This window comes from Andrena cerasifolii, chromosome 4, assembly GCF_050908995.1.
Source record: "Andrena cerasifolii isolate SP2316 chromosome 4, iyAndCera1_principal, whole genome shotgun sequence".
NCBI lineage: Eukaryota > Metazoa > Arthropoda > Insecta > Hymenoptera > Andrenidae > Andrena > Andrena cerasifolii.
This window is the reverse complement of record NC_135121.1, coordinates 10,301,197-10,313,360: the sequence shown is the minus strand read 5'-3', so window position 1 is coordinate 10,313,360 and position 12,164 is coordinate 10,301,197. Positions and strand designations below refer to the sequence as shown.

The 12,164-nt window shown below is 46.0% G+C and overlaps 1 protein-coding gene across 1 annotated transcript in view; it reads left to right on the top strand.

The window, feature by feature from the left end:
- The window catches only part of LOC143367993 (uncharacterized), a 124,317-nt gene that overhangs the window by 62,908 nt on the left and 49,245 nt on the right, over positions 1 to 12,164 (top strand). The window contains exon 3 of the mRNA XM_076810286.1: positions 654 to 708. Coding sequence (XP_076666401.1) covers positions 654 to 708 — 55 coding nt within the window. The remainder of the gene's footprint in view (positions 1 to 653; positions 709 to 12,164) is intronic.

The window sequence follows — 12,164 nt, the reverse complement described above, 5'->3', positions numbered from 1 at the left end:
GGAGAGAATTTTCTGAAATATTAATTTAAAACAAAATGGCGGCTATTTAAATTTAAAACCCTGATTTCTTCGTGCAAAAATCACGCGAAAATAATCAGGATTTCAACTTTAAATAGCCGTCATTTTGTTTTAAATTAATATTTTGGAAAATTCGCCCCGTCTACCTGAGGACATATTAATATACTAACGGAATCTTTTTTGTTTTTTGATTTTAGATAATCTGATTCCGAATGGCAGTGCTCACCGCAAAATCAAATTTTTAAAAAGGCTTCTTGGATGTCGGTTGTTATTTTATTATAAACATAAATATTTTTCTACGAAAAAATTACCAAATGTTCTTTAAATATTGCTCTTTCAAACGCAAAAAGTTTTGTAAAAATATACGCTTCCGCTTCTTCAAAAAAAATTCACAAATACTCGCCTCTTTTCGGCCGCCTGACTAGGTATAACCCCTTAAGAAACGCTTGATAAGCTCACTTTATGGAGCTCAAAGGTGGCTATTGCGTATAGTAGGTCACAATTTTTGCTTTGAACTTTCCTGAGTGCTCCCCACGTTCTTATTACTGTGGAATTGTGGGCTCCTTGCAGTTTTATTGTCACTTATTCTACGCTGATTGAAAATCATTTTCTTACGCCCGGTTCTTTGGTTTCAGGTGCGACAGGGAACCGAGAGGGTCGAGCCACGAGGAGAGAGCGCCGACGTTGTCGGTGAGTCGAAACATCTGTGGCGGATTTTTCATCGAGTCATCGACGCTCAATTAACGCGTTTTTAATCCGACTTTTTTTTCACGCCGATGCCTGGACGGCAGAACGTCCTGGGTCGATGACTTCCTTGTTTGGCTCCGATTATGCAAGAGCACAAGGGCAGGAAGTTTGTTTTACGATCGGTTTCGTGCGAGCTTCGGGCACTTTTTATCTGGATCCCGTGACAGCTCCTTTCCCCACTCCCGTTGTGCTTCCACTCGCTTACCATTTCGAACTTGGAACGGTACAGTTAACTCCCAGTCAGACATCCGCCTAGCAAAAGGGAAACGGATCGATTAAGTGGGGCAAACAAAGCAGTTGCCCCGACACATTCTCCTCTCCGTTTTGTATCGTCTTTCCAAACCCAGGGGGCTTGCGTTTCGCTAACGTCCGGTCGTTCCCGAACGCGACACCGTGAACGTATTATCGCGTTAAGAAGAATGGGCTGTTGCCTGCGGAGTTAATGGATCGTGAAATGCCCTCGATCGATTGACGTTTCCTCCTTTTCCCCGTGACCGAAAGGAGGGAAGTTACGCGCAGTCCTCTCGCCTCTTCCTCGCGAGCGGATAAGCTACTCTCTTCTGTCTTCTGATCCCTCAAACATCCGCGCTCCATCACCAAGCAGGTGAAACATCCTTTCACCGGGGTTCCACCCACAATGTTTCCCTGAAATCAGCGCGCAACGTACGCGAGATGAAGCAGAAAAAGCGCGCGATGCATCTGGATCGTCGAACCGAGCCAAGGCGGCCGCAAAAACGGTCACGATATCGGTTCGGTGGCTCATGGGATAGGGAGCTGGTAACGAGCGATCAGATTTCTATCTGTGGGGCCAGCAGTCCCTCTCCGTTCGGCCAGCGTTTTTTCCCTCGTGGGTACGAACTGTTTCGATGGAGCGGGACGGCTACGGCGATGCATCGCCGATGAGAATATGACCCCGCAGCGTGCTCGTATAGCGAGCGCGGGTCGGTCGCGAGGCGCACCGCACAGGCGTCGTGGCGCGCGCGTCGGTGGCCGTCTCACACGAGCAGGGACTCTCGGAGGGATCCAGGAGACCAGGGATCGTGTGTAGGTGATTGCCTTGGCTGGTGATGGTGGGAGTACCGCAAGGGTCAATCCACGGTCCACCATTATATTGCACGGCGCACGGGGGCCTTAGGAGAGCGGGTTCACAGCCACCACGACGACGCTGGAACGCTTAATGGCCGGAATTTGTCTGGCCGGCAGGTACACTGACAGCCAGTCGGTAGAGCTAGCGGCCGTGCCTGTTCGCCCGGAGCGATAGAGGGACGGCGACGGCGAGGGTGCCCCCTCCGCCTGATGACGCTGCAACGGGGACCTCGGCCACACGGCAGCCCTGGGATGTAGGACAGTTTCGCGGGAAGCGTCGATCTGGAGACGCGGTAGCGTCCCGACGCCAAGTACATGAAAGACACCCTGTATATATGTCGACTGTCGCTACCGCTATCATTTACTCGTCGCACGACTATTCCAATCTAACCTGAAACTTAGTTTATTAATATCTCATCGCGCCTGCAATATTTTCTAAATTTAAAGGCATTTTTCGCATGTAAACCGCATATAAGCTTTCGAATAAGACTAAATTCAATAAAATCGGTCCACGCGTGACAGAGATATCGTAATATCGTCTCATGAATCAGTCGTAAACGGTAGGATTCTTCTTCTTCTTATTCTCCAACCAAATTTTTGTCGACATAATACGTATAGGTGTTACACGCACACCTTCAGCCATATTTGAATTGCGACATGTTTGAATATTATCAAACTGTTTTTTATTTGTAACTAAACTGAGGATTTTATGTATATATAGATGATAATCGAAGCGTAAAATGATGCTGTGATTGGATTTGTCTTTAATTCTGTCCCGTGATAATTTGTAAGTTATAATATTAAAAATTATCTGATGTCATTCCCTATGCAAATTAACTTTGTAAAAAGAAGTGAGATCCCAATAAAAAACTTAAAAAAGTAATAAATAAAAATACGCCGAGTACATACATAAAAAAGTCGAGCACGAAAAAGAGTATTATCAAATAAATCACAAAAATAAGAATATAATAATAAATATAATATTAAAAATTATCTGAAGTTATTCCCTATGCAAATTATCCTTGTAAAAAGAAGTGAGATCCCAATAAAAAAAACATCAAAAAAAGTAAAAAAATTACGCCAATACATGAAATCAAATAAATCACAAAAGAATAGAAGATAATATTAATTAGCATATAAAAAAAAGATGTGAAATCAAAATGAGCTGCAAGTACATAAAGGTGCTTTCCAAATGCGCTTAAGATGACACAACTACATGTACACAGCTAAAATGCTGTGTTCATACATTCCATTATCCATATCGCGGACATTTTAATAATGTGAAGATAAAATGTAACATCTAGACATTTGCCTAGATGCCCGCGGCCTGGAAGTCAAATACTTGGCGTGGCCAGGCAAGGTATTCTCAGATTATCAATTCACATACCTTCCCCCTCGCAGGCTTTCACATAATTTGTCAATTTAAAACTCTGACAATATGAGTACATTTTCATTATATTGCGTTTTAAAATAATTCTAAGATCGTTCATCGACACCGATATCTTTCCTCTCGCAAGCTTTCAGATAATTTGTCAATTTAAAACTCTGCCAATATGAATACACTTTCATTATTTTGCGTTTTTAAATAATTCTTATTCATCGACACCTTGAGGACATCTAGGTAAATGTCTAGATGTTACATTTTATCTTCACATTATTAAAATATTCGCGATATGGGTAATGGAATGTATGAAAACAGCATTTTAGCTGTGTATATGTAGTTGTATAGTCGGAAAGCACCTTTATGTACTTGCAGCTCAGTTTGATTTCACATCTTCTTATTATATGCTAATTATTATTATCTTCTATTCTTTTGTGATTTATTTGATTTCATGTACTTGGCGTAATTTTTTTACATTTTTGAAGTTTCTTTATGGGGATCTCACTTCTTTTTACAAAGATAATTTGCATAGGGAATGACTTCAGATAATTTTCAATATTATATTTATTATTATCTTCTATTATTTTGTGAGTATTTGATAATACTCTGTTTCGTCCTCGACTTTTTTATGTACGTACTTGGCGTATTGATTTTTTTACTTTTTCGAAGTTTTTTACGGGGATTGATTTTTACAGCGCCGCGCCGCATCGCGCCGCCAGGGATATTTATGGGCGGACGCTGGCCGGCGTGCTTGGATAGCCTCGCTGCCGTCCACGATGATTAGAGGTGGGATCCTGACCGTGGAACACGGCTGCACGGGGTCGTCTCGGTTCAATCCTGTGATTGATTCGTTCATCTTCCTACTTTGGGGGGAGAGCGAAGGCCGTCCCGTTCCTTTTTCGGCCAGCTGATTACGGACGGGAATGCCTGACGGCGGAGAAGATTGGAGTGATCGTCTCGGTCGAGGCGTGTTCCAAGATCCTCCTTGATGCGCCCTGACTTTCGGATGGATGCTGGACGAGGAGGCTGGCTGGCCGGAGGTCATCGCGTCCACTTTTGGTAAGCGATTAGAGATGGGGATCTTGATCGTGGAAGGAGCTCGACGATCGTTTAGCTGGATCTTGTTTGACTTTGGGTAGAGTCCGGGGCTGCGCTGCTCGCTCCTCGACGAAACAGAGAAAGACAGAGGTCACGGTGTTGCCTTGTGAAACGTGATTAGAGATGGATCGGAGATGGATCGCTCCAGGAAGAAGTTAGATGGCTCACTGGCAACTCGTTTGAGGATCGTTGATCTCCTGACTTTCGGCTGCTGGCTTCGTATATTGTTGGCCACTCTTCGTAAGAGGAGCGCAGAAAGAGGTCCTGCATTGCCTTTTGACGCATGATTAGATGTGGAACTCTTGATCGCGGAAGAAGTCCGACGATCTTTTATTTGAATCTCGTTTGAAGATCCCTCATCGGAGATTGAAGATGGAATCTTCGTAGCGAGAGATACGAGGTGGACAGTTTCGATTAACGTCCATGATTGATGCATTGATCCAAAACAGCGCAGAGTGTATTACGTACATCTGTGATTTTATTTTGGGAAGCTGCTTGCACGACTCGCCCCTGCCGTTCGATAGAAGAATCGCGACGGTTGGTTCTTTGAATGGAACAGAGGATCACGGTGAACAAATCAATTTGCCGCGGCGTATCAGCGATTGCCGCGAGAACTTCTCACGTCGATCACAGCGGGATCGTTTTAATGGTTCGGCCCGGAGCGGGCCGATAATGGACTGTCAGGCGATACAAGCGGATAACTCGCGCGCCCCGTGCATATAGTAGAAAGCACTCGGCCCCGTGGAAATAGTACTTCCTCGTGCATTTACGACAATATGAAAAGATATCCCTCTCTAATTCGGGTCGTAATGTCAGCGGGATGAACAAGGCACCGCCATTCCTCAGGCGTATTCCGCTTGACCTTCCAGTCGAGGGTGGACCACTCCTCCCATCGGCGAAAAAAGAAACGGCAGATAGAAGAAATGACTTCGCCGTAATTAAACCATTGACGTTGCGAGTACCGTAAGGGTCAATCCAAGGTCTCGCGATCATCATGGTCTCTCCGCTGGAAGAACGCAGCCTCGGAGCTCTATCGCATAACTGCAGCGGCGCATTAATGCTTGAGATTTGTCCGAATAACAGCGAACGCTGACGAGTGTTTCGCGCCGATGGCGTCGAATGCCCGTGGTATTCGGTGGATTCCTCGTAATCACGCTTAACGATTAATCACCTGCTCGATTGCATTCGGTTTTTACCGCTGCCGCTGGATCGTGGCAAGCTCTGCCTCTGTCTCCGTTTTCTCTTGGTATTCTACGTACCACCGCTTGCTCGGGGAAAATACCTCGGGAATCTTTTCAGTGTGCACTCCCTCGGACTTCCGATTTCAAAGCTCCCTTCAGTCGTTAAAGATTTCATCGCTTTCGGTACACCCGGCGAAGGTCGCCGGGCGGAAGCTTGAAATGCTGAGCAGGCAGGGATCGCGTCTGGCGCCGGGAATGAAAGCTCCCGGCTGCTGGGCGAGCAGAGGAAGACATCGAGCCAGCCTGGAACGGGGACTGGGACTTAAACCGGCAGGGTTCACGCGCGCGGAAACGCCGGGACACTTGAGCTTTAACGACCGGAATTTGTCTGGCCGGGCAGGTACACGACGCTGCGGACTAGCGAGGCAATCAGGAAGTTGAGAAAGTCGAAGGAGACTAACGAGTCGTACTAGGAATGGATAAATAGGCAGTCGTCCCCAGAGACTTTTTCCAATCCGCCGCGAGTGGCCAGCTCGCCACCGCGGCTAACCGACTGTGTGCGCTTTAAACGCTCCGCGGCGGGGCGGTAGACGGAACTCCGGGGGGACGTTAAACTCATCCTTCGTGTCCCAGATCGCTTCGCAGCGATCCTCCTCCGTGGTCCCGTGGCTCCGGTATCTGTACCGAATCAAATTTCACAAGTGCGCGCGTTAAGAAACAAGTTGACCCAGATAAGTGTTAGCGACACCAATGGAACTGGCAAAGTGTCGAAGGCACAGTCGTCCGCGTTCGTAGCTGGTCCCCAGTCGCAAGCTCCTTTGGCGACGAGGCGGTCGTCCTGGCGAATGTTTCCATTCGTATCGGCCATAAATTAGCGCGGCCGGGAGAAGAGAGAAGCCGAGGAGGACTGTCAGAGGAGGCATCGTTGACCGGTCAACACAATCGGCGTGCCGGTTGTGTAGCATGCCTTTTTCGGCGAACTGTGAACGTAGCCTGAGGTCTGGCATTCCCCCTTTCCTCGTCGTCGTCGGCCGGTTCGTCCGGGGTCACCGACGAGGGGTCACGTCGCTCGCATGGCATCGGTGACTTTTTCATTTTTCTCCTCCCTCTACCGACCCTCTGCCCACCCCTTCGCCTCCCCTGTCCCTCTCTTCGCCTCGATAGCCACGGGGCCCGTGGCTCGCTGCTGCCTCGTTTAAAGGAGTGGTTGGACGCATAGGCGCAGCCTTTTGCGAGAATTCTTTTCTCTGCCTTTTAACACACGAAAATCGACCGTTTGCTTACAAAGAGACCGTTAGTCTCCTAGGTCAACTTTCTGTCTAAATTGTGCGCAAAACTTTGAAAGCGTCTATCTCGAAACCATGCTTTTCGAACCGGTGACCGTGATATTTCAAGATCGGCTGGAACAACTCAGTTCAAGTTTTGCGTATATTATCAGCACACACGTGCCTATCGATCCTACCAGAATTATGATAAAATATTTTGTTTTTAAACATTCACAGATTTTTAAAGTTGACAAATTGTGCGAAAATCGAAACTTAACTTTCAAACCGCCGCTGTTTGCTTAATTTTCAATATTTTTTTAGCATTCTGGTAGGGACGATAGACACAGGCATACAGATAAAGAATCTCTTTTCATTCTTTGTTATAGATCACTAGAACGAGTTTAATCATGGGCACCGTGACACCATGTTTTATTTCGCACCATTACTTTAAAGGGTAACACCACTGTGACGGCCGGAAAAGTAAGCCATTTTTAAGAATTTTTTTCAGGAATAATTTACAGTTTTCATAAAAAATTGTTATTACCTGCCTTTAGTACGCTGTCTTAAGAGACTATATAAAAAAAATAAATAGGAAAACATCCATAAATTTTAATATATTAATTAATCTTCTAGACCCCCCACGCGAGCTGGTCGAAGGTGTAACTATGGAACAGCACGTCCGAAATTAAATTTGTTTTTTTTTTTAGAAACTATATGAGTGTAGTTTCCGTTGTACTTACGGATTCTTTGATTGAAAACAAATTTTTTTAAATACGCGCGAAGCTGTCTATCTTATTCGCGGATTTTTTAAGCTTTTCTTCTAAGGCGCACCATTTTTACAAAAATAATTTGTTTAAGAAATCGGTACGTACAACGGAAACTACACTCATATAGTTTATATAAAAAAAATTAATTTTTATTTCGGACCTGCTGTTCCATAGTTATACTTTCGACCAGCTCGCGTGGGGATCTAGAAAATTAATTAATATATTAAAATTTATGGATGTTTTCCTATTTATTTTTTTTATATCGTCTCTTAAGACAGCGTACTAAAGATAGGTAATCAAAATTTTCTATAATAACCGTATATTATTCCTGAAAAAAATTCTTAAGAATGGCTTACTTTTCCGGCCGCCACAGTGGTGTTCCCCCTTAAAGCAGTAAACTGCGTTTGATTTTAATTATTTTCTATTGACAAAATTTGTAAAGATAGTTGAAACATCAATAAACACGTAGCAATAAACTAAATAATAATAAAATTGATGGGTTCCTTGTAAAAAAAATTCCGAATTAACGCGACGAAAACGCTTCGTCAGACCAGAATACCTCTTTAAGTAGTATTGGGATGGCTGACCATGAGTGGGATGCGACTACTTTCGACTGCCCGTGCAGAGGATCTTTCCGGGTATAGTTTTTGATGCTGAGCTACGGTGCCAGTGCAAAGTTCCAGAGGCCCTGAAGCCTCCAAATCGCCGACCTCCGTGCACTTTAAATGTCACGTAGGCTCTAGCCGGCAGACGAGCGACATCGACCCCGAAAAATAACGGTAACAGCTTGCTGGAACGGCGTGCGCAGTGCTGATCGGGCACTTTTTGCCACGTCCTAGCCACGGACGGCGCCAGTGGTCAAAGGTGCACGCGTATAAAACCGATGAAGACGCACCAGAAGGGGGGAGAAGGAGAGGAGAGACACGGCTTACCGCATACTCGCCACTCCGTACGTCACCGGCGCGAAAGGATAAATGCTCGCGATTAGCGATTTATTTGAATTCTCTATTGCGCCGCTGCAGCGACGACGTTGACCGACCGCTGCTCCTCATTCTTCGAGCTTGCGCCGCCTCCTCTTCCTGGAGTCGCGAGCGAATTTCACCAAGGATGATTATTAAGGAACGCGGGGCGCAATAGAGGACGCGACGTAGCAACGTTTTTCCCCCAACGTTCAGCGGCAAGATACAGCCTGTTCTTGGAAAAATCCCCCTCCGACTATCCAACTTCAAGATCCACTCCGCTCAGCTTTCCCAAGACGAGCCTGGTGGACCTGGAACCCGCGCCTCCTTCCTGGATGCATTTCCTTTCGAGCAAGTATATTTCTACGAGAAATCGGTTGCTAGTCGACTGAATCGCAGACGGTGTCGTTGGATTACGGAAAGTAGGGTGTAGAAATCATTGCGGTTTCGTTTCGCTAACCAAGATTACACAGCACTCGCGACGAGAGTTGCTGAGAGCCTAACGAAGGATGCCAATAAAAGCAACCTCGGGATCGTCCGGGACATTTATAATTGAAACGATTTTCCCGCCGCGGCGTAATTACGGGCCGGCGAACAATTCACGCGAATAATGGGGCTTCGTTAACAATCAACCGGCCTGTGCCGGCACATCCATAATTCGAACAATTTCCCAAGCGCCGCGATTACGAATCGGCCGACAGTTAGCGCGAGTAATCGCCTTCGTTAACAGTTAAATGGCCGTCCGGGATACATTTATTACAGGCCGAACGATTCGCCGGTCCCCGTAACCGATTAACAGTTCACTCGAACCACGCGACTCCTCGTTAACCACGCTCGATTATCCAAAACACTCGGGGCCTTTTTCCGCGAGCTACTGCCTAGCACGGCTATTCCCACGGATCACGGCAGGACGTTCACGACTAAAATTGACGGGCAATCGATTGGCGTTCTTTCAGGCGCTCGCTTGCTTTCCCAGCTGATCCCGTCGTCCCAGATATTCCATCGTCCCGTACGGTATCCCACCGAAACTGCTTCCGCGAGGATTCCACGAGCCACCGGCGGCTCCCGGAGGTGGGGAACGGCGGGAGGCGATTAGAATCTGGCGATTGGCAGCCGGAGGAGCGCGGTAGAGGCAGAGACTCCGTCGCCACGAAATTCGTCTTGCATCGACGAGCCGCTGGCAAGATCGTAAATCACCGCGTCCGAAGAATCCGCCGATTATCCCATCGAAAGGGTGCCTCCGTCGTTGATTCCCGCCGGCAAAGAGACAAACGGACTCCGCGTAAGGTCATTCGAGGGCCGACGTGATGCGCGCCTACCTGCATTTCCGCGTTCACGCTGCCTAGCGTCGCCAGGTCGTAGGTCGAATATTCGATAGGCGAACGCCAGCTTTAACGGTACATCACGTGCCTAGCCGAGCTTTTGACAATCCTCGCGTCGCCGCTAATCGCATACCGTTCGCTCTGCTACCGGCCAGAGGATGCCTCCTCTCTCGGCCATGACTGGCCGACCAGCGCTGGATCATTCTACTCGCCACCGCTGCCAATTTTCTTCCTTCGCGGTGATTGTTCTTTCTCTTCAGAGCTGAAAGAAAGGTGACTGTGTGTTCTGAACTGCAACGGTGATTCAATGGTTCTATTATGACATTAAGAAGTGTAAGAAGCTTTCAATGGGAATTATGTTTTTGTGAGGCATTTTACAGTGCGGGGATCTTGGGATAGTTTGTATGATACAGGATGATCCTTGTGTTTTTTTTAATCCCAGATTTTTTGCGGTGGCGATGGAGGATCAAGGCTAATTCGATTCAAGTATCCGAATCAATTTGTCGGATTGAAATGTGAGAGGGGGCCAAAAAAAAGGCGAATAATGGTTGTGTACCGGGCTGCGGAGTGGTCGTTAAAATTCGTCGAACTTCGATCTCGGTAATTCTCTCAATAATAGATCGTTATTGAGGTTTACGATACGTCGAGTCGTGCCGAGGATTTAGCCCGAAGAATGCTCAGCCGCGGTATCGCGGAACATTGATTGACAACTGTATACGTTCAATCACGATTATATTATGATCCGCACGCGCTGTCACGATCCCCGACGCTATTATATTAGAACCGTTCGAGGTTCTCCCGTAACTTTCAATTCGCTCGATAAGATTGACGTCAACACGGCCGAGCGTTCCGCCTGAAAATACAAACATTTAATTCAATCGCGCCAGACGTAATTCACTTCCTCGTCGATCGCGCGCGGGAAAAAAGGACGGGGAAGGTAGGTGGATGTAAATGCGTTTTCCCCTTGGAGCGCGAGGCGCGAAACAATTGAAATATTCGGCGCGTAGAATAGTTTAGCAGCTTACGGAACTATCTCCATCTTCCATCTCAGATATCAATATTGCTCCGCGGTTCTGCAACTCAATTCACCTTAGGCGGATCACACCTAAGTAGTAGGGTAGGGTGGGGCTAAAAGTCCGGCGTGTAAAACGTCCCGAATTCGAAATCTCTATTCCTAAACAATGTATTGAGTTTCGCAGTATACTATGCAAAAGGCAAGATGAAACTGACAAGGGAACATCCCGAACCCGGAAATTCAAGAAATTCTGAAACTTTGCGAATACGTGGGGAATTTCCTCCTGATTGCAAGGGAATTTTTTTTTGCTGCCCAAATTCACTCTAAGGGGGTGTAATTGACCCCTGAAAATCTGGTTATTTTCCGATTTTGTGTTATAAATCGTGAACAGTAAAATATTTTTTTACCAAATACTAGATTTAATTAAATGAAGTAACTTTTGTCTTGAAACTTTTTTCTATCTCTTACAGTTCCCGAGTTATAACACAAAATCGAAAAATAGCCGAATTTTCAGGGGCTAATTTCAACCCCTTCGAGTAAATTTGGGCAGCAATAAAAAATTGCGTTGTAGCCAGGAGGAAATCCCCTACATATTCACAAGAATTTTTTGAGTTTTCGGGTTCGGGATCTTCCCTTGTGAGGTGATCACAGAGTCGCCAGTCGCTCGTGGACGTTCGTGCGACTTACACGACGCCTTCGTTATTTTGTGTATCGAAAACTAAAAGAAATACGTGAAATGATTTTTTGTTAAAGAAGTCATGCTTTCCTGGCAATATTGTATACCAAAAAGAATTGGTTTAATAAATATTTATTGATTTGAAAAGAGTTTTTTACTTATTAATTTAATATTACACGAAAAGACATTAGGGACTTTCTACCCTATGCTCATTTTGCATTGACAAACTCAGCAGAAAATAACAGTGTCAACAAACGAACTGTGTGAACGTAAAGTATAATAGTTATACTTTATACCAAAAAAACACCAGATATCTCTAGATCGTTAGCACTAAATTTTACACAGGTTTGTACGAAAAACGGGAGTTTTAGCCCCACCCTACCCTACACAGCTCCACTCTCGAAACGCTAAATTTCGAACGAAACACATTTTACCTTAAAATATTAAGAAAATCTTCAGGATCAGATACCGTGGAGATCGAACGGAGTTTGGGATCCAAGCTGTTTCCTCTAAAAATCGCCATCCTGGGATTCTGCGCTCGTGGTGGTCCCAGAGCCGCGCGAAACTGGGCAGAAGCGAATGTAAATCAGAAAAGATGGCGGTGTCAGATCCCCGAGGCGATAGGAAGTGGCTTTTGAAGGCATTGTGC